General features: G+C 54.3%; 1 protein-coding gene across 1 annotated transcript; it reads left to right on the top strand.

The window, feature by feature from the left end:
* The first annotated feature begins 1,418 nt into the window (after positions 1-1,418).
* Positions 1,419-17,666, top strand: LOC118261342 (N6-adenosine-methyltransferase catalytic subunit-like). Its single transcript, XM_050716804.1, has 11 exons — positions 1,419-1,495; positions 2,366-2,492; positions 5,075-5,446; positions 7,141-7,316; positions 7,398-7,611; positions 9,352-9,539; positions 10,733-10,771; positions 10,873-10,981; positions 17,158-17,223; positions 17,310-17,422; positions 17,509-17,666. Exons 1-11 carry the CDS (start codon positions 1,419-1,421, stop codon positions 17,618-17,620), a joined length of 1,593 nt encoding a protein of 530 aa, XP_050572761.1. The 3' UTR covers positions 17,621-17,666.
* Positions 17,667-22,231: the final 4,565 nt, after the last annotated feature.

The raw sequence follows: 22,231 nt of genomic DNA, 5'->3' as shown, positions 1-22,231 counted from the left end.
CCCCACTACAAATTTTTGTGCCCACTCCCCCCCCCCAAAACCCTTTTAGGGCCCTATTTGGGGTCCCCACCCCCAAAAAATTGGGGTGCTGACCCCCACCTTTTCCCTCACAGCCCCCCCAGCGATGGAACCATGGTGGTCCCCCCAGCGGGGCCCCCCCTTTTCCCGTCTGCTTTTGGGGACTGAAACCCCCCCGGGGACCCCCCGAGACCCCCCCGGAGACCCCCGAGGGCCCCCAAGAGCCTGGGGGGGTCCCAGAGGACCCCGAGGGGCCCCCCCAAAAGCAGGGGAAGGGGGAGGAGTAGGGGCGCCGGCAGGTAAGGCCCCCGCACCCCAAAAATTTGGGGGGGTTTGGGGGGAATTTGGGGTCTTGAGGGGGTTGTGGGGGGATTTGGGGTGCCCCAGATGGGATTTGGGGGGGGGATTTGGGGGATTTTGGAGGATTTGGGGTGCCCCATATGGGGTTTTGGGGGTGTCTGGGGGATTCGGGGGAGGATTTGGGGGATTTGGGGTGTCCCAGATGGGGTTTTGGGGTGTCTGAGGGGCTTTGGGGGATTTTGGGTGGTATTTTTTTTGGGGGGGGGGGGAATTTGGGGTTCCCTAAATGGGTTTTTGGGGGGTCTGGGGGGGCATTCGGGGGGATTTTGGGGTTTATTTGGGTTTCTGAGGGGGGAATTGGGGAATTCGGGAGGATTTGGGGGTGTCCAAATGTTATTTGGGGGGATTTTAGGGTGGTATTTTGGGGGCACCCCCCAAATTTTGGGGGTCTTCACCCCCCCCCCCCAACCTCCCACAGGAGCCCCCCAGGACGAGGACGCCGCGACCTAATTAACGCTAATTAAACACATGGAGTGCGGGGGGAGGGGGGGGCTGCACCCCACCCCCCCGCACCCCAAAATCTCCCTTTTCCACCCCACCGCCCCCCCCGCACCCCAAAATCCCCCTTTTCCACCCCAAAATCCCCCCCCCCGATAGCATAGAGCGAGGGCTTGGGGCCCTATTAAAGCCGTTTCCTGACTCTATCGCCGCCTCCCGCTTTTAATTTTGGGCTTCAAAAGCGTTTTCTGGGGTTAATAAGTGGGTTTGGGAGTTAAAAAGTGTTTTTTTTGGGGCGAAAAAGGGCGTTTTTGGGGTTGGGGGGGGGGGGGGGGGGGGGTCCGGCTGCCGCCATCTTGTCCCCCTTCCCCCTCAGGGGGGCGCCGCTCCCTCACAAGATGGCGGCGGTTGCCCTCAGCCAAGATGGCGGCAGACGCGACGTTGCCCGTCCTCCAAAATGGCGGCGGGCGGGAGGGGGGGGGGGGGGAGGAGCCAATCGCGGCGCGCGGCGGGCGGCGTTTGCCATGGCAGCGGGGCGGGGCGGGAACGGGGAAGAACCAAAATGGCGGGCGCCGCCATGGCGCCCGCTGCCAGTAGCCAACATGGCGCCCGTTGCCATGGCAGCAGGGCGGCGGGGAATCGGACCGGCGGAGGGGGAAAAATGGCGGCGGTTGCTATGGCAACGCCCGGTTCCAAGATGGCGGGCGCGGCTTCGGGGCCTTCCGGCGGCGGCCCCGGGGGCAGGCCGAGGGGCCGGGGCGGGCTCGGGGGAGGCCGGGGAACGGGCTCGGGGAGGCCGGGAACGGGGGGGAGAGGCCCGGGGAGGCTCCGGGGGAGGCGATGTGCGGACACTTGGAGCTCCATCCAGGCCCACAAGAAGCAGCTCGACTCGCTGCGGGAGCGGCTGCAGCGGCGGCGGAAGCAGGACCCCTTGGGTGAGGGGGGGGGGGGGGAAGGGGGGGGGGCGAGGGGGGGGAGGGGGGGGGCAAGGGTTAAAGTTCAGGGGGGGTTGGGGGGGTCCCAGGGGGGTCAGGGGTTAAAGGTCGGGGGGGTTGGGGGTCGGGGGGGGTCAAAGTTCAGGAGAATTCCGGGGGGTTCTGGGAAATTTGGGGGGGGGGGGGGGTTGGGGAGTTAAGGGTTAAAGCTCGGGGGGGTTTGGGGGGGGGTTCGGGGGGGTTTGGGGGGTCAGGGGTTAAAGTTCAGGGGGGTTTGGGGAGTTTGGGGGAATTTGGAGGGGGTTGGGAGTTAAGGGTTAAAGTTCAGGGGGATTTGGGGGGTTTCAGGGGGGTTGGGGGTTCAGGGGTCAAAGTTCAGGGGGATTTGGGGGGATTCGGGGGGATTTGGGGGTATTTTGGGGGGTTTCAGCGGGATTCACCCCCATTTCCTCCCCCCCCCCCCCCCCCCAGCAGCAGACCCCCGCCATGCAGCCCCCTCCCTCCCCCCCCCCTCCCCGCACCTCTAGCCCGGCCCCCCCTCCCCCCTCAGGTCCCGGGGGGGGCGGGGGGATTTTGGGGGACGGCGGGGGGTCGGGGGTCGGGGGGGGCTGCAGCCCCCCCGGGGGGGGGGAGGACCTGGCCCCCGACCCGGCGCTGGAGCGGCGCCTGCTGCTGCACCTCGCCGACCTGGCGCTGCCGCTGCCCACCGACGCCGCCGCCATCTGCCGAGCCATCGCCGCCGTGAGTAACCCAAAAATATTAATAATAGGGCGGGGCGGGGCTGAAAGGGCCGAAATCCCACCCGAAATGCAGCTAAGGGACCCGAAGGAGCCGAAATCCCACCCAAAATGGCAGAAATCCCACCTGAAATGCAGCTAAGGGACCCGAAGGAGCCGAAATCCCACCCAAAATGGCAGAAATCCCACCTGAAATGCAGCTAAGGGACCCGAAGGAGCCGAAATCCCACCCAAAATGGCAGAAATCCCACCCAAAATGCACCAAAGGGACCCAAAATGGCAGAAATCCCACCCAAAATGGCAGAAATCCCACCCAAAATGCACCAAAGGGACCCAAAGTGGCAGAAATCCCACCCAAAATGGCAGAAATCCCACCCAAAATGCACCAAATGGACCCACAGTAGCCAAAATCCCACCCAGAATGGCAGAAATCCCACCCAAAATGCACCAGAGGGACACGAAATAGCCAAAATCCCACCCAGAATGGCAGAAATCCCACCCAAAATGCACCAAATGGACCCAAAATGGCAGAAATCCCACCCAAAATGCACCAAATGGACCCAAAATGGCAGAAATCCCACCCAAAATGCACCAAATGGACCCAAAGTGGCAGAAATCCCACCCAAAATGCACCAAATGGACCCAAAGTGGCAGAAATCCCACCCAAAATGGCAGAAATCCCACCCAAAATGCACCAAATGGACCCACAGTAGCCAAAATCCCACCCAAAATGGCAGAAATCCCACCCAAAATGCACCAAAGGGACACGAAATGACAGAAATCCCACCCAAAATGCACCAAATGGACCCAAAATAGCCAAAATCCCACCCAGAATGGCAGAAATCCCACCCAAAATGCACCAGAGGGACACGAAATAGCCAAAATCCCACCCAGAATGGCAGAAATCCCACCCAAAATGCACCAAATGGACCCAAAATGGCAGAAATCCCACCCAAAATGCACCAAATGGACCCAAAATGGCAGAAATCCCACCCAAAATGCACCAAAGGGCCCAAAGTAGCCAAAATCCCACCCAAAATGGCAGAAATCCCACCCAAAATGCACCAAATGTACCCAAAATAGCCAAAATCCCACCCTAAATGGCAGAAATCCCACCGAAAATGGCAGAAATCCCACTCAAAATGCACCAAATGGACCCAAAATAGCCAAAATCCCACCCAAAATACACCTAGGGGGCATAAAGTAATGGAAATTCCACCCAAAATATACCAAGGGGGCTCCAAAATAGCCGAAATCCCACCCAGAATCCCCCCAAATCCCCCAAAATCCCCCGAAGAAGCCCCAAAATCTCCAAACAAAGCCCCAAAATCTCCCCTCAAAAACCCCCAAATCCCCCCAATTCCCCCAAAACTCCCCGTTCTCCCCCCCCCCCCCCAGCCCGACGCGCCGGCCGCCCCGTGCACGGTACCCACAAATGTCTTTCAAAATCCCCAAATCCTCCAAAGGAGCCCCAAAATCCCCAAACAAAGCCCCAAAAACCCCCTCCAAAAAAAAACAAATCCCCCAAAAATCCGCAAAAAGCCCCAAAATCCCCTCCAAAGAAAACCAAAATCCCCCCAAAATCCGCAAAAAGCCCCAAAATCCCCCCAATTTCCCCCAAAAGCCCCAAAATCCCCTCCAAAAATCCCAAATCCCACAAAAATCCCCTGAAGAAGCCCCAAAATCTCCAAACAAAGCCCCAAAACCCCCTCCAAAAAAACCCAAATCCCCCAAAAATCCGCAAAAAGCCCCAAAATCCCCTCCAAAGAAAACCAAAATCCCCCCAAAATCCGCAAAAAGCCCCAAAATCCCCCCAATTTCCCCCAAAAGCCCCACAATCCCCTCCAAAAATCCCAAATCCCACAAAAATCCCCCAAAGAAGCCCCAAAATCCCCAAACAAAGCCCCAAAACCCCCTCCAAAAAAAACCAAAATCCCCCCAAAATCCACAAAATGCCCCAAAATCCCCTCCAAAAAAAACCAAAATCCCCCCAATTTCCCCCAAAAGCCCCACAATCCCCTCCAAAAATCCCAAATCCCACAAAAATCCCCTGAAGAAGCCCCAAGATCCCCAAACAAAGCCCCAAAACCCCCTCCTAAAAATAACAAAATGCCCGAAAAATCTGCAAAAAGCCCCAAAATCCCCTCCAAAAAAAACCAAAATCCCCCCAAATCTGCAAAACGCCCCAAAATCCCCTCCGAAAAAAAACAAAATCCTCCCAATTTCCCCCAAAAGCCCAACAATCCCCTCCAAAAAAAAAAAATCCCCCCCAAATTTGCAAAAAGCCCCAAAATCCCCTCCAAAAAAACCCAAAATCCCCCCAAAATCTGCAAAACGCCCCAAAATCCCCTCCAAAAAACCCCCAAATCCCCCCAAAATCTGCAAAACGCCCCAAAATCCCCTCCAAAAAACCCCCAAATCCCCCCAAAATCCGCAAAACGCCCCAAAATCCCCTCCGAAAAAAACCGAAATCCCCCCAATTCCCCCCAATTCCCCCCAAATCCCCCCAATTCCCCCCAAAACCCCCCAAATCCCCCCAAAAGCCCCCAAAATCCCCCCAAAACTCCCCGTTTCCCCCCCCGGCAGCCCGACGCGCCGGCCGCCCCGCGCACGGTGGAGAGCCTCCTGCAGAAGTTCGCGGCGCAGGAGCTGATCGAGGTGCGCCGGGGGCTGCTGGCCGAAGGTCCCACCCTGGTGACCTACGCCGACCACTCCAAGCTGGCCGCCATGACCGGCGCCGAGCGGCACGGCGACGCCGACGCCGACGGCCCCGGGAGGAAACGGCGAGCGGAACACGACCCCGGCGGCGCCGGCGGCGCCGGCGGCGGCGGCCCGGGGACGGCCGCCGACGCCGGGAAGGAGGCGGCGAAGAAGTCGCGGAAGCAGGCGTCCGACGTGGACCTGGAGATCGAGAGCTTGCTCAGCCAGCAGTCCACCAAGGAGCAACAGAGCAAGAAGGTGGGGGAGGACGGAATCGGGGGCCACCAACCCCAAAAAGTCTTGAGGCGTGGCTTGGTGGCACCTAAGATGGCTTGGTGGCATCTAAAGGTTGAGGTTCTACCGTGAAAAAGTCAAAGGAAGAGCTGGGTTCAACCTAAAAGGGTTGAGGGACGTCTTGGTGGCATCTAAAAGGTTGAAGTTCTTGAGGTTCTACCACGAAAAACGCAAAGGAAGAGTTGGGTTGAACCTAAAAGTCTTGAGGGACATCAGATCTCTACAAGGGTTGAGGTTCTCAAGATGGTTTCACCCCAAAAGTCTTGAGGGATGTCTTGGTGGCACCTACAAGGTTGAGGTTCTTGAGGTTCTACCAAGAAAAAGTTGAAGAAAGAGTTGGGTTCAACCTAAAAGGGTTGAGGGACGTCTTGGTGGCACCTACAAGGTTGAGGTTCTTGAGGTTCTACCAAGAAAATATCGAAGGACGAGTTGGGTTCAACCCAAAGAACCCAAAAGTCTTGAGGGACCTCTTCGTATTGCTAAAAGTTTTGAGGTACTCACGATGGTTTTACCCCAAAAGTCTTGAGGAACGTCTTGGTGGCACCTACAAGGTTGAGGTTCTTGAGGTTCTACCAAGAAAAAGTTGAAGAAAGAGTTGGGTTGAACCTAAAAGTCTTGAGGGACATTAGATCTCTACAAGGGTTGAGGTTCTCAAGATGGTTTCACCCCAAAAGTCTTGAGGAACGTCTTGGTGGCACCTAAAAGGTTGAGGTTCTTGAGGTTCTACCAAGAAAAAGTTGAAGAAAGAGTTGGGTTGAACTTAAAAGGGTTGAGGGACGTCTTGGTGGCACCTACAAGGTTGAGGTTCTTGAGGTTCTACCAAGAAAAAGTTGAAGAAAGAGTTGGGTTGAACCTAAAAGGGTTGAGGGACGTCTTGGTGGCACCTACAAGGTTGAGGTTCTTGAGGTTCTACCATGAAAAACTCAAAGGAAGAGTTGGGTTGAACCTAAAAGTCTTGAGGGACATCAGATCTCTACAAGGGTTGAGGTTCTCAAGATGGTTTCACCCCAAAAGTCTTGAGGGACAGCTTGGTGGCACCTACAAGGTTGAGGTTCTTGAGGTTCTACCAAGAAAATATCGAAGGAAGAGCTGGGTTGAACCTAAAAGGGTTGAGGGACGTCTTGGTGGCACCTACAAGGTTGAGGTTCTTGAGGTTCTACCATGAAAAACTCAAAGGAAGAGTTGGGTTGAACCTAAAAGGGTTGAGGGACGTCTTGGTGGCACCTACAAGGTTGAGGTTCTTGAGGTTCTACCAAGAAAATATCGAAGGAGGAGTTGGGTTCACCCCAAAAGTCTTGAGGGACATCAGATCTCTACAAGGGTTGAGGTTCTCAAGATGGTTTCACCCCCAAAATCTCGAGGAACATCTTCATGTCCCCAAAGGAGTTGAGGTTCTCCTGGTCCCACCAAGATGGTTCCACCCCAGAAACCTTGAGGGACATCTCCTCGTCCCCAGAAGCGTTGAGTTTTTCATGGTTCCACCAAGAAAAGTTGCTTTCGCCCCAAAATCTTGAGGAACATCTTCGCGTCCCCGAAGGTTTGAGGTCCTCCTGGTCCCACCAAGCCGCGCTGAACCCCCAAAAAAAACCTGGAGGAACCCCTCCGCGCCCCCAGAAGCCCCTCGAGATGCCACCGAGGCGCCTCTTGTCCCCTTCCAGGTGAGCCAGGAGATCCTGGAGCTCCTCAACACCACCACGGCCAAGGAGCAGTCCATCGTGGAGAAGTTCCGCTCGCGGGGCCGGGCGCAGGTGCAGGAGTTCTGCGACCACGGCACCAAGGAGGAGTGCGTCAAGGCCACCGGCGCCGAGCGGCCGTGCCGCAAGCTCCACTTCCGGTGAGGGGAAAAGCCCCCGAAAGCCTCGCTTTTCGCCCCGAAACGTCCATCGTGGTGTGTCACCTTCTGGCGGGCCACCAGGAGGATCATCAACAAGCACACGGACGAGTCCCTGGGGGACTGCTCCTTCCTCAACACCTGCTTCCACATGGACACCTGCAAGTACGTCCACTACGAGATCGACGCCTGCGCCGAGGCCACCGGCGAGGCCACCGCGCCTCCAGGCCGCGACCACGGCCAGGAGCTCGCCCGGCCCCAGCCCGACGCCGGCGCTGACCGACTCTTCCCGCCCCAGGTAGGAGCGACCGTTGGGGTGGCGGACCTCCACGGGGGGTGTTCCGTCACCCTAAAGAGGAGCTACGGTGGTGGTGGGCCTCCATCGGGATGTATCTTCATCCCAAGTTGGAGCTATGATGGTGGTAGACCTCCATCGGGATGTATCTTCATCCCAAGTTGCAGCTATGATGGTGGTGGACCTCCATGGGGATGTATCTTCATCCCAAGTTGGAGCTATGATGGTGGTGGACCTCCATGGGGATGTTCTTCACCCTGAAAGAGGAGCTCTGATGATGGTGGTGGACCTCCATCGGGATGTATCTTCATCCCAAGTTGGAGCTATGATGGTGGTAGACCTCCATCGGGATGTATCTTCATCCCAAGTTGGAGCTATGATGGTGGTGGACCTCCATCGGGATGTTCTTCACCCCAAAAGTAGGAACTATGATGGTGGTAGACCTCCATCGGGATGGTCTTCATCCCTGGTAGAACCTAAGATGATGGTGGGCCTCCATCGGGATGTATCTTCATCCCAAGTTGGAGCTATGATGGTGGTGGACCTCCATGGGGATGTTCTTCACCCCAAAAGTAGGAACTATGATGGTGGTAGACCTCCATCGGGATGGTCTTCATCCCTGGTAGAACCTAAGATGATGGTGGACCCCCATCGGGATGTATCTTCATCCCAAGTTGCAGCTATGATGGTGGTGGACCTCCATTAGGGTGTTCTTCACCCCAAAAGTAGGAGCTATGATGGTGGTAGACCTCCATGGGGATGTTCTTCACCCCAAAAGTAGGAGCTATGATGGTGGTAGACCTCCATTAGGACATTCTTCATCCTAAGTTGGAGCTACCACGATGGTGGTGGCCCTCCATGGGGACGTTCCTCGCCCCACGTAGAACCTAAGATGCTGGTGGCCCTCCATGGGGACGTTCCTCGCCCCAAGTAGAACCTAAGATGGTGGTGGCCCTCCATGGGGACGTTCCTCGCCCCACGTAGAACCTAAGATGCTGGTGGCCCTCCATGGGGACGTTCCTCGCCCCACGTAGAACCTAAGATGCTGGTGGCCCTCCATTAGGGTGTTCTTCACCCAAAACTGGATCTACCATTTTCTGGTGGCCCTCCATGGGGACGTTCCTCGCCCCACGTAGAACCTAAGATGCTGGTGGCCCTCCATGGGGACGTTCCTCGCCCCACGTAGAACCTAAGATGCTGGTGGCCCTCCATGGGGACGTTCCTCGCCCCACGTAGAACCTAAGATGCTGGTGGCCCTCCATGGGGACGTTCCTCGCCCCACGTAGAACCTAAGATGTTGGTGGCCCTCCATGGGGACGTTCCTCGCCCCACGTAGAACCTAAGATGCTGGTGGCCCTCCATTAGGGTGTTCTTCACCCAAAACTGGATCTACCATTTTCTGGTGGCCCTCCATGGGGACGTTCCTCGCCCCACGTAGAACCTAAGATGCTGGTGGCCCTCCATGGGGACGTTCCTTGCCCCACGTAGAACCTACGATGTTGGTGGCCCCCCATGGGGACGTTCCTCACCCCAAGTAGAACCTAAGATGCTGGTGGCCCTCCATTAGGGTGTTCTTCACCCAAAACTGGATCTACCATTTTCTGGTGGCCCTCCATGGGGACGTTCCTCGCCCCACGTAGAACCTAAGATGCTGGTGGCCCTCCATGGGGACGTTCCTCGCCCCAAGTGGGACCGACCACGGTGGCTGACCTCCATCGCGGTGTCTCGGTCTCCCGCCGGCAGTGGATCTGCTGCGACATCCGCTACCTGGACGTCAGCATCCTGGGCAAGTTCGCGGTGGTGATGGCCGACCCGCCGTGGGACATCCACATGGAGCTGCCCTACGGCACGCTGACCGACGACGAGATGCGGCGCCTCAACATCCCCGTCCTCCAGGACGAGGGCTTCCTCTTCCTCTGGGTCACCGGGCGGTGAGTGGGGGGGCCGCTGTGGAGGTCCTGCTTGGGTGGGCCTCCTGGAGGTCCCCCTTGGAGGTCCTCCTTGGTTGGAGCTCTTGGAGGTTCTCCTGGAGGTCCTCCTTGGTTGGAGCTCTTGGAGGTTCTCCTGGAGGTCCTCCTTGGTTGGACCTCTTGGAGGTTCTCTTGGAGATCCTCCTTGGTTGGACCTCTCGGAGGTCCTCCTGGAGGTCCTCCTTGGTTGGACCTCTTGGAGGTCCTCCTTGAGTGGCCTCTTGGAGGTCGTCCTGGATTGGGCCTCTTGGAGGTTCTCCTGGAGGTCCTCCTTGGTTGGACCTCTTGGAGGTCGTGCTGAAGGTCCTCCTTGATTGGCCTCTTGGAGGTCCTCCTTGGTTGGCCTCCTGGAGGTTCTCCTGGAGTTCCTCCTTCGTTGGCCTCCATGTTTGGGCCTCCTGGAGGTCCTCCTCGATTGACCTCCTTGGTTGGGCCTCCTGGAGGTCTTTAGTTGGGCCTCCTGGAAGTCCTCCTTGATTGGCCTCCTCCTTTGGACCTCCCGGAGGTCCTCCTGGAGGTCCTCCTTGATTGACCTCCTTATTTGGACCTCCTGGAGGTCATCTTGGAGGTCGTCTTTGATTGGCCTCCTGGAGGTTCTCCTGGAGTTCCTCCTCGATTGACCTCCTTGGTTGGGCCTCCTGGAGGTCCTCCTTGATTGGCCTCCCTGATTGGACCTCCTGGAGGCCCTCCTGGAGGTCCTCCTTGATTGACCTCCCTGATTGGACCTCCTGGAGGTCCTCCTGGAGGTCCTCCTCGATTGACCTCCTTGATTGGACCTCCTGGAGGTCCTCCTGGAGGTCCTCCTCGATTGGCCTCCCTGATTGGACCTCCTGGAGGTCATCTTGGAGGTCCTCCTCGATTGACCTCCTTGATTGGACCTCCTGGAGGTCCTCCTGGAGGTCCTCCTCGATTGGCCTCCCTGATTGGACCTCCTGGAGGTCATCTTGGAGGTCCTCCTCGATTGACCTCCTTGATTGGACCTCCTGGAGGCCCTCCTGGAGGTCCTCCTCGATTGACCTCCCTGATTGGACCTCCTGGAGGTCATCTTGGAGGTCCTCCTCGATTGGCCTCCCTGATTGGACCTCCTGGAGGCCCTCCTGGAGGTCCTCCACGGTTGACCTCCACGGCGGCCCCTCACCGCCCCCTCTCTGCAGGGCCATGGAGCTGGGCCGCGAGTGCCTCAACCTCTGGGGGTGAGCAGATCGGGGCAAGGTGGGCGGGGCTCCCCCGTGACCACGCCCCGTTAGGCCCCGCCCCCCCGTGACCACGCCCTCCTTGGCCCCGCCCACCCCAGGTACGAGCGGGTGGACGAGATCATCTGGGTGAAGACCAACCAGCTGCAGCGCATCATCCGCACCGGCCGCACCGGCCACTGGCTCAACCACGGCAAGGAGCACTGCCTGGTAGGCGGCCCCCAAAACGCCCCGAAACGGCCCCGAAATAACCTCGGGGAAAAAACGGGCCCTAGAGACCCCAGAACGGGCCCTAGAGACCCCAGAACGGGCCCTAGAGACCCAAAAATGGCCCCCAGAGACCCAAAAACGGCCCCCAGAGACCCAAAAACGGCCCCTAGAGAGCTCAAGGAAAAAAGGTCTCTAAAGACCCCAAAATGGCCCCTAAAGACCCCAAAATGGCCCCTAAAGACCCCAAAATGGCCCCTAAATAACCTCAAGAAAAAAACAGTCCCTAAAGACCCAAAAATGGTCCCTAAAGACCCAAAAACGGCCCCTACAGACCTCAAGAAAAAAAGGTCTCTAAAGACCCAAAAACGGCCCCTAAAGACCCCAAAACGGCCCCTAAAGACCCCAAAATGGACCCCTAAAGAGCTCAAGAAAAAATGGCCCCTAAAGACCCCAAAATGGCCCCTAAAGACCCCAAAATGGCCCCTAAAGACCCCAAAACGGCCCCTACAGAGCTCAAGAAAAAAAGGTCTCTAAAGACCCCAAAATGGCCCCTAAAGACCCCAAAATGGCCCCTAAAGACCCCAAAATGGCCCCTAAAGACCCCAAAATGGCCCCTAAAGACCCCAAAATGGCCCCTAAATAACCTCAAGAAAAAAAACGGTCCCTAAAGACCCCAAAATGGCCCCTAAAGACCCAAAAATGGCCCCTAAAGACCCAAAAACGGCCCCTACAGACCTCAAGAAAAAAAGGTCTCTAAAGACCCCAAAATGGCCCCTAAAGACCCCAAAACGGCCCCTACAGAGCTCAAGAAAAAATGGCCCCTAAAGACCCCAAAATGGCCCCTAAAGACCCCAAAATGGCCCCTAAATAACCTCAAGAAAAAAACGGTCCCTAAAGACCCCAAAATGGCCCCTAAAGACCCCAAAATGGCCCCTACAGACCTCAAGAAAAAAAGGTCCCTAAAGACCCCAAAAATGGCCCCTAAAGACCCCAAAACGGCCCCTACAGACCTCAAGAAAAAATGGCCCCTAAAGACCCCAAAAATGGCCCCTAAAGACCCCAAAATGGCCCCTAAATAACCTCAAGAAAAAAACGGCCCCTAAAGACCCCAAAATGGCCCCTAAAGACCCCAAAATGGCCCCTAAAGACCCCAAAATGGCCCCTAAAGACCCCAAAATGGCCCCTAAAGACCCCAAAATGGCCCCTAAAGACCCCAAAATGGACCCGAAATAACCTCAAGAAAAAAAAAAGGCCCCCAAAGACCCAAGAATGGCCCCCAAAGACCCAAAAAAGGACCCCTAAAGACCCAAAAATGGCCCCCAAAAGATCCGAAAATGGCCCCTAAAGATCCAAAAATGGCCCCTAAATGGACCCGAAATGGCCCCTAAATAACCTAGGGGAAAAAAGTGGTCCCTAAAGACCCCAAAATGGCCCCTAAAGACCCCAAAATGGCCCCTAAAGACCCCAAAATGGCCCCTAAATAACCTCAAGAAAAAAACGGTCCCTAAAGACCCCAAAATGGCCCCTAAAGACCCCAAAATGGCCCCTAAAGACCCCAAAATGGCCCCTAAAGACCCCAAAATGGCCCCTAAAGACCCCAAAACGGCCCCTACAGAGCTCAAGAAAAAAAGGCCCCTAAAGACCCCAAAATGGCCCCTAAAGACCCCAAAATGGCCCCTAAAGACCCCAAAATGGCCCCTAAAGACCCCAAAATGGCCCCTAAAGACCCCAAAAAGGCCCCTAAATAACCTCAAGAAAAAAACGGTCCCTAAAGACCCCAAAATGGCCCCTAAAGACCCAAAAATGGACCCCTAAAGAGCTCAAGAAAAAAAGGTCTCTAAAGACCCCAAAATGGCCCCTAAAGACCCCAAAATGGCCCCTAAAGACCCCAAAATGGCCCCTAAAGACCCCAAAATGGCCCCTACAGAGCTCAAGAAAAAATGGCCCCTAAAGACCCCAAAATGGCCCCTAAATAACCTCAAGAAAAAAACAGTCCCTAAAGACCCAAAAATGGTCCCTAAAGACCCAAAAACGGCCCCTACAGACCTCAAGAAAAAAAGGTCTCTAAAGACCCAAAAACGGCCCCTAAAGACCCCAAAACGGCCCCTAAAGACCCCAAAATGGACCCCTAAAGAGCTCAAGAAAAAATGGCCCCTAAAGACCCCAAAATGGCCCCTAAAGACCCCAAAATGGCCCCTAAAGACCCCAAAACGGCCCCTACAGAGCTCAAGAAAAAAAGGTCTCTAAAGACCCCAAAATGGCCCCTAAAGACCCCAAAATGGCCCCTAAAGACCCCAAAATGGCCCCTAAAGACCCCAAAATGGCCCCTAAAGACCCCAAAATGGCCCCTAAATAACCTCAAGAAAAAAACGGTCCCTAAAGACCCCAAAATGGCCCCTAAAGACCCAAAAATGGCCCCTAAAGACCCAAAAACGGCCCCTACAGACCTCAAGAAAAAAAGGTCTCTAAAGACCCCAAAATGGCCCCTAAAGACCCCAAAACGGCCCCTACAGAGCTCAAGAAAAAATGGCCCCTAAAGACCCCAAAATGGCCCCTAAAGACCCCAAAATGGCCCCTAAATAACCTCAAGAAAAAAACGGTCCCTAAAGACCCCAAAATGGCCCCTAAAGACCCCAAAATGGCCCCTACAGACCTCAAGAAAAAAAGGTCCCTAAAGACCCCAAAAATGGCCCCTAAAGACCCCAAAACGGCCCCTACAGACCTCAAGAAAAAATGGCCCCTAAAGACCCCAAAAATGGCCCCTAAAGACCCCAAAATGGCCCCTAAATAACCTCAAGAAAAAAACGGCCCCTAAAGACCCCAAAATGGCCCCTAAAGACCCCAAAATGGCCCCTAAAGACCCCAAAATGGCCCCTAAAGACCCCAAAATGGCCCCTAAAGACCCCAAAATGGCCCCTAAAGACCCCAAAATGGACCCGAAATAACCTCAAGAAAAAAAAAAGGCCCCCAAAGACCCAAGAATGGCCCCCAAAGACCCAAAAAAGGACCCCTAAAGACCCAAAAATGGCCCCCAAAAGATCCGAAAATGGCCCCTAAAGATCCAAAAATGGCCCCTAAATGGACCCGAAATGGCCCCTAAATAACCTAGGGGAAAAAAGTGGTCCCTAAAGACCCCAAAATGGCCCCTAAAGACCCCAAAATGGCCCCTAAAGACCCCAAAATGGCCCCTAAATAACCTCAAGAAAAAAACGGTCCCTAAAGACCCCAAAATGGCCCCTAAAGACCCCAAAATGGCCCCTAAAGACCCCAAAATGGCCCCTAAAGACCCCAAAATGGCCCCTAAAGACCCCAAAACGGCCCCTACAGAGCTCAAGAAAAAAAGGCCCCTAAAGACCCCAAAATGGCCCCTAAAGACCCCAAAATGGCCCCTAAAGACCCCAAAATGGCCCCTAAAGACCCCAAAATGGCCCCTAAAGACCCCAAAAAGGCCCCTAAATAACCTCAAGAAAAAAACGGTCCCTAAAGACCCCAAAATGGCCCCTAAAGACCCAAAAATGGACCCCTAAAGAGCTCAAGAAAAAAAGGTCTCTAAAGACCCCAAAATGGCCCCTAAAGACCCCAAAATGGCCCCTAAAGACCCCAAAATGGCCCCTAAAGACCCCAAAATGGCCCCTACAGAGCTCAAGAAAAAATGGCCCCTAAAGACCCCAAAATGGCCCCTAAATAACCTCAAGAAAAAAACAGTCCCTAAAGACCCAAAAATGGTCCCTAAAGACCCAAAAACGGCCCCTACAGACCTCAAGAAAAAAAGGTCTCTAAAGACCCAAAAACGGCCCCTAAAGACCCCAAAACGGCCCCTAAAGACCCCAAAATGGACCCCTAAAGAGCTCAAGAAAAAATGGCCCCTAAAGACCCCAAAATGGCCCCTAAAGACCCCAAAATGGCCCCTAAAGACCCCAAAACGGCCCCTACAGAGCTCAAGAAAAAAAGGTCTCTAAAGACCCCAAAATGGCCCCTAAAGACCCCAAAATGGCCCCTAAAGACCCCAAAATGGCCCCTAAAGACCCCAAAATGGCCCCTAAAGACCCCAAAATGGCCCCTAAATAACCTCAAGAAAAAAACGGTCCCTAAAGACCCCAAAATGGCCCCTAAAGACCCAAAAATGGCCCCTAAAGACCCAAAAACGGCCCCTACAGACCTCAAGAAAAAAAGGTCTCTAAAGACCCCAAAATGGCCCCTAAAGACCCCAAAACGGCCCCTACAGAGCTCAAGAAAAAATGGCCCCTAAAGACCCCAAAATGGCCCCTAAAGACCCCAAAATGGCCCCTAAATAACCTCAAGAAAAAAACGGTCCCTAAAGACCCCAAAATGGCCCCTAAAGACCCCAAAATGGCCCCTACAGACCTCAAGAAAAAAAGGTCCCTAAAGACCCCAAAAATGGCCCCTAAAGACCCCAAAACGGCCCCTACAGACCTCAAGAAAAAATGGCCCCTAAAGACCCCAAAAATGGCCCCTAAAGACCCCAAAATGGCCCCTAAATAACCTCAAGAAAAAAACGGCCCCTAAAGACCCCAAAATGGCCCCTAAAGACCCCAAAATGGCCCCTAAAGACCCCAAAACGGCCCCTAAAGACCCCAAAACGGCCCCTAAAGACCCCAAAACGGCCCCTACAGAGCTCAAGAAAAAAAAGTCCCTAAAGACCCCAAAATGGCCCCTAAAGACCCCAAAACGGCCCCTACAGAGCTCAAGAAAAAATGGCCCCTAAAGACCCCAAAATGGCCCCTAAAGACCCCAAAATGGCCCCTAAAGACCCCAAAATGGACCCGAAATAACCTCAAGAAAAAAAAAAGGCCCCCAAAGACCCAAGAATGGCCCCCAAAGACCCAAAAAAGGACCCCTAAAGACCCAAAAATGGCCCCCAAAAGATCCGAAAATGGCCCCTAAAGATCCAAAAATGGCCCCTAAATGGACCCGAAATGGCCCCTAAATAACCTAGGGGAAAAAAGTGGTCCCTAAAGACCCCAAAATGGCCCCTAAAGACCCCAAAATGGCCCCTAAAGACCTCAAGAAAAAAAGGTCTCTAAAGACCCCAAAATGGACCCAAAATGAACCCAAAGTAACCCAAGAAAACAAAATGGCCCCTAAAGACCCCAAAATGGCCCCTAAAGACCCCAAAATGGCCCCTAAAGACCCCAAAATGGCCCCTAAAGACCCCAAAATGGACCCGAAATAACCTAGGGGAAAAAAATGGACCCCTAAAGACCCCAAAATGGACCCGAAATAACCCAAGAAAACAAAATGGCCCCTAAAGACCCCAAAATGGCCCCTAAAGACCCCAAAATGGACCCGAAATAACCTAGGGGAAAAAAATGGACCCCTAAAGACCCCAAAATGGACCCGAAATAACCCAAGAAAACAAAATGGCCCCTAAAGACCCCAAAATGGCCCCTAAAGACCCCAAAATGGCCCCTAAAGACCCCAAAATGGACCCGAAATAACCTAGGGGAAAAAAATGGACCCCTAAAGACCCCAAAATGGACCCGAAATAACCCAAGAAAACAAAATGGCCCCTAAAGACCCCAAAATGGCCCCTAAAGACCCCAAAATGGACCCGAAATAACCTAGGGGAAAAAAAATGGCCCCTAAAGACCCCAAAACGGCCCCTAAAGACCGCAAAATGGACCCCTAAATGAACCCAAAGTAACCCAAGAAAACAAAATGGTCTCTGAAGACCCCAAAATGGCCCCAAAAGACCCAAAATGGCCCCAAAAGACCCCCGAAAAAACAAAATGGCCCCAAAAGACCCCAAAATGGCCCCAAAATCCCCCAAACAGCCCCCCAAAAAATAAAATGGCCCCCAAAACACCCCCAAAAATACCCCAAAATCGACGCCAGAAAGACCCCAAAATGGACCCAACCCCCCCCAAAACGGACCCAAACCCCTTTGGGATGCCCCCAAATCCCTTCGAGACGACCCCGGAACCTCCAGAAATCCCCCCAAATGACCCCAAAACGGCCCTAAATCCCCCGAAACGGCCCCAAACCCCTTCGAGACGCCGCGAAACCCCTGAAACGGCCCCGAACCCCCTCGAGACGCCCCAAATCCCCCTAAAACGGCGCCGAATCCCCCCGAAACGACCCCAAATCCCCTCGAGACGCCCCCAACCACCCCAAAACCCCGATAAAAACCCCCCCGATTTTTTATTCCCATCCAGGTCGGGGTGAAAGGAAACCCCCAAGGCTTCAACCGGGGCTTGGACTGCGACGTCATCGTGGCCGAGGCGAGTCAAAAAAAAAAAAGACACCCGAAAAAAAACCCCCCAAAAGCCCCCAAAATCCTATAAATTAACCCCAAATCCCCTTTTAGGTCCGCTCCACGAGTCATAAACCCGACGAGATTTACGGGATGATCGAGCGCCTCTCCCCCGGCACCCGCAAAATCGAGCTTTTCGGGCGACCCCATAACGTCCAACCCAACTGGTGGGCGACCCTATAAACTTTTCGCCCATTCAAGTGCTTTTTTTTTTTTTAGGATTTTTAACCAAAAACGCCCCTTTTTGCCCCAGGATCACCTTGGGGAACCAGCTGGACGGGATCCACCTGCTCGACCCCGATGTGGTGGCGCAGTTCAAGCAGCACTACCCCGACGGGATCATCTCGAAACCCAAAAACATGTGAAGAAAAGTGGAGGGCGGGGGAGGGGGGCACGCTTTTGGGGCGAATTTTAATAGATTTGGGGCTTTGGGCTGAAGGAGCGTCCGGTTTCGATCATTTTTTGGGGGGGGGGGGGGCGGGCTTTCCGGGTGTGGGGTTCGGGGCTTTTGGCGGCGGGGTTTCGGGGCGTGCGTGGGGGGGGGGGAGGAGGAGAACGGAGGTTTTTGGTTTGGCTCGAAACGGGCGGAAATTACCCCGAAAGGCGGCCGAGGGGGTTCTTCGGCTTTTGGGGTCGCGGGCGGGGAGGTTTTTGGGGCGAATCCTCCCTCATTTGACGAAAACCACGCTGGTGCTGGCGTTGCGGGCGGCCAGCCAGGCCAAGAAGACGTCCCTGGGGGGGCACAACGGGGCGGGTTATAGGATTGTTTTTTTTTTTTTATAAGGTGGAGAGGACCCCGGGGAGGGGCGTTTTGGGGTGAAAAAGGGGGATTTGGGTTTTTTTTTTTTTGGGGGGGGGGGGTCTTACCGGCAGTGCTTGACGACGCACTCGCTGCTGCAGTACTCGTTGTCCCAGTCGGAGCTGGGGACGGGGGCGTTGTCGCACCCCGAGCGGACGCAGCGGGGTCGGGGGGATTCGGGGCCGGGCGCGGGGGATTCGGCCACCAGCTCCAGGGACATTTGGGTGGGGGATTCCACCTTGGGGGGGGTACCGGAAAAAAAAAAAAAAAAAAAAAAAAAAGGGGGTTTTGGGGTTTTTTTGGGGGGTTGGGAGGGGTGCGGGGAAGGGTGAGGGTCTTAAAGGAGCGACGGGGAGTCCCAAAAGGGGTCCGCGAGATCCTAAAGTCCCTCAAAAGACCCCCAAAGTCCACCCAGGGATTCGTAAATCCCTCCGAGAGGCCCCAAAATCCCTCAAAGAGGCCCCAAAATCCGCCCAGGGATTCCTAAATCCCTCCGAGAGGCCCCAAAATCCCTCAAAGAGACCCCAAAATCCACCCAGGGATTCCTAAATCTCTCCGAGAGACCCCAAAATCCCTCAAAGAGACCCCAAAATTCACCCAGGGATTCCTAAATCCCTCCGACAGGCCCCAAAATCCCTCAAAGAGACCCCAAAATCCACCCAGGAATTCCTAAATCCCTCCGAGAGGCCCCAAAATCCCTCCAAGAGACCCCAAAATCCACCCAGGAATTCCTAAATCCCTCCGAGAGGCCCCAAAATCCCTCAAAGAGACCCCAAAATTCACCCAGGGATTCCTAAATCCCTCCGAGAGGCCCCAAAATCCCTCAAAGAGACCCCAAAATCCACCCAGGCATTCCTAAATCCCTCCGAGAGGCCCCAAAATCCCTCAAAGAGACCCCAAAATCCACCCAGGAATTCCTAAATCCCTCCGAGAGGCCCCAAAATCCCTCAAAGAGACCCCAAAATTCACCCAGGGATTCCTAAATCCCTCCAAGAGACCCCAAAATCCCTCAAAGAGACCCCAAAATCCACCCAGGAATTCCTAAATCCCTCCGAGAGGCCCCAAAATCCCTCAAAGAGACCCCAAAATCCACCCAGGAATTCCTAAATCCCTCCAAGAGACCCCAAAATCCCTCAAAGAGACCCCAAAATTCACCCAGGGATTCCTAAATCCCTCCGAGAGGCCCCAAAATCCCTCAAAGAGACCCCAAAATCCACCCAGGGATTCCTAAATCCCTCCGAGAGGCCCCAAAATCCCTCAAAGAGGCCCCAAAATTCACCCAGAGAGTCCTAAATCCCTCCGAGAGACCCCAAAATCCCTCAAAGAGACCCCAAAATCCACCCAGGGATTCCTAAATCCCTCCTAGAGGCCCCAAAATCCACCCAGGAATTCCTAAATCCCTCCGAGAGGCCCCAAAATCCCTCAAAGAGACCCCAAAATTCACCCAGGAATTCCTAAATCCCTCTAAGAGACCCCAAAATCCCTCAAAGAGACCCCAAAATCCACCCAGGAATCCCTAAATCCCTCCGAGAGGCCCCAAAATCCCTCAAAGAGACCCCAAAATCCACCCAGGGATTCCTAAATCCCTCTGAGAGGCCCCAAAATCCCTCCGAGAGGCCCCAAAATCCACCCAGGAATTCCTAAATCCCTCCGAGAGGCCCCAAAATCCCTCAAAGAGGCCCCAAAATCCACCCAGGGATTCCTAAATACCTCCGAGAGGCCCCAAAATCCCTCCGAGAGGCCCCAAAATTCACCCAGGGATTCCTAAATCCCTCCGAGAGGCCCCAAAATCCCTCAAAGAGACCCCAAAATCCACCCAGGAATTTCTAAATCCCTCCAAGAGACCCCAAAATCCCTCAAAGAGACCCCAAAATCCACCCAGGGATTCCTAAATCCCTCCGAGAGGCCCCAAAATCCCTCAAAGAGACCCCAAAATCCACCCAGGAATTTCTAAATCCCTCCAAGAGACCCCAAAATCCCTCAAAGAGACCCCAAAATTCACCCAGGAATTTCTAAATCTCTCCAAGAGGCCCCAAAATCCCTCAAAGAGGCCCCAAAATCCACCCAGGAATTCCTAAATCCCTCCAAGAGACCCCAAAATCCCTCAAAGAGACCCCAAAATTCACCCAGGGATTCCTAAATCCCTCCGAGAGGCCCCAAAATCCCTCAAAGAGACCCCAAAATCCACCCAGGGATTCCTAAATCCCTCCGAGAGGCCCCAAAATCCCTCAAAGAGACCCCAAAATCCACCCAGGAATTTCTAAATCCCTCCGAGAGGCCCCAAAATCCCTCAAAGAGACCCCAAAATTCACCCAGGAATTTCTAAATCTCTCCAAGAGGCCCCAAAATCCCTCAAAGAGGCCCCAAAATCCACCCAGGAATTCCTAAATCCCTCCGAGAGGCCCCAAAATCCCTCAAAGAGACCCCAAAATCCACCCAGGGATTCCTAAATCCCTCCGAGAGGCCCCAAAATCCCTCAAAGAGACCCCAAAATCCACCCAGGGATTCCTAAATACCTCCGAGAGGCCCCAAAATCCCTCCGAGAGGCCCCAAAATTCACCCAGGAATTCCTAAATCCCTCCGAGAGGCCCCAAAATCCCTCAAAGAGACCCCAAAATCCACCCAGGAATTTCTAAATCCCTCCAAGAGACCCCAAAATCCCTCAAAGAGACCCCAAAATTCACCCAGGAATTTCTAAATCTCTCCAAGAGGCCCCAAAATCCCTCAAAGAGGCCCCAAAATCCACCCAGGAATTCCTAAATCCCTCCGAAAGGCCCCAAAATCTCTCAAAGAGACCCCAAAATTCACCCAGGGATTCCTAAATCCCTCTGAGAGGCCCCAAAATCCCTCCAAGAGACCCCAAAATCCACCCAGGGATTCCTAAATCCCTCCAAGAGACCCCAAAATCCCTCAAAGAGACCCCAAAATCCACCCAGGAATTCCTAAATCCCTCCGAGAGGCCCCAAAATCCCTCAAAGAGACCCCAAAATCCACCCAGGAATTCCTAAATCCCTCCAAGAGACCCCAAAATCCCTCAAAGAGACCCCAAAATCCACCCAGGGATTCCTAAATCCCTCCAAGAGACCCCAAAATCCCTCAAAGAGACCCCAAAATCCACCCAGGAATTCCTAAATCCCTCCGAGAGGCCCCAAAATCCCTCAAAGAGACCCCAAAATTCACCCAGGGATTCCTAAATCCCTCCAAGAGACCCCAAAATCCCTCAAAGAGACCCCAAAATCCACCCAGGAATCCCTAAATCCCTCCGAGAGGCCCCAAAATCCCTCCAAGAGACCCCAAAATCCACCCAGGAATTCCTAAATCCCTCCGAGAGGCCCCAAAATCCCTCAAAGAGACCCCAAAATCCACCCAGGAATTCCTAAATCCCTCCGAGAGGCCCCAAAATCCCTCCGAGAGGCCCCAAAATTCACCCAGGAATTCCTAAATCCCTCCGAGAGGCCCCAAAATCCCTCCGAGAGGCCCCAAAATCCCTCAAAGAGACCCCAAAATCCACCCAGGAATTTCTAAATCCCTCCGAGAGGCCCCAAAATCCCTCAAAGAGACCCCAAAATCCACCCAGGAATTTCTAAATCCCTCCAAGAGACCCCAAAATCCCTCAAAGAGACCCCAAAATCCACCCAGGAATTCCTAAATCCCTCCGAGAGGCCCCAAAATCCCTCAAAGAGACCCCAAAATCCACCCAGGAATTCCTAAATCCCTCCGAGAGACCCCAAAATCCCTCCAAGAGACCCCAAAATCCTTCAAAAAGACCCCAAAATCCCCCCAGGAATTCCTAAATCCCACCAAGAAAATCCAAAATCCCTCCAAAAGACCCCGAAATCCTTCAAAAGACCCCAAAATCCCTCAAAGAGACCCCAAAATTCACCCAGGAATTCCTAAATCCCTCCGAGAGGCCCCAAAATCCCTCAAAGAGACCCAAAATCCACCCAGGAATTCCTAAATCCCTCCGAGAGGCCCCAAAATCCCTCAAAGAGGCCCCAAAATCCACCCAGGGATTCCTAAATACCTCCGAGAGGCCCCAAAATCCCTCCGAGAGGCCCCAAAATTCACCCAGGGATTCCTAAATCCCTCCGAGAGGCCCCAAAATCCCTCAAAGAGACCCCAAAATCCCCACAGGAATTCCTAAATCTCTCCAAGAGACCCCAAAATCCTTCAAAAA

The sequence above is a fragment of the Cygnus atratus genome, unplaced genomic scaffold (genome assembly GCF_013377495.2).
Source record: "Cygnus atratus isolate AKBS03 ecotype Queensland, Australia unplaced genomic scaffold, CAtr_DNAZoo_HiC_assembly HiC_scaffold_38, whole genome shotgun sequence".
Classification (NCBI taxonomy): Eukaryota; Metazoa; Chordata; class Aves; order Anseriformes; family Anatidae; genus Cygnus; species Cygnus atratus.
The sequence above is the reverse complement of the archived record's forward strand: the minus strand, read 5'-3'. Positions and strand labels throughout refer to the sequence as shown.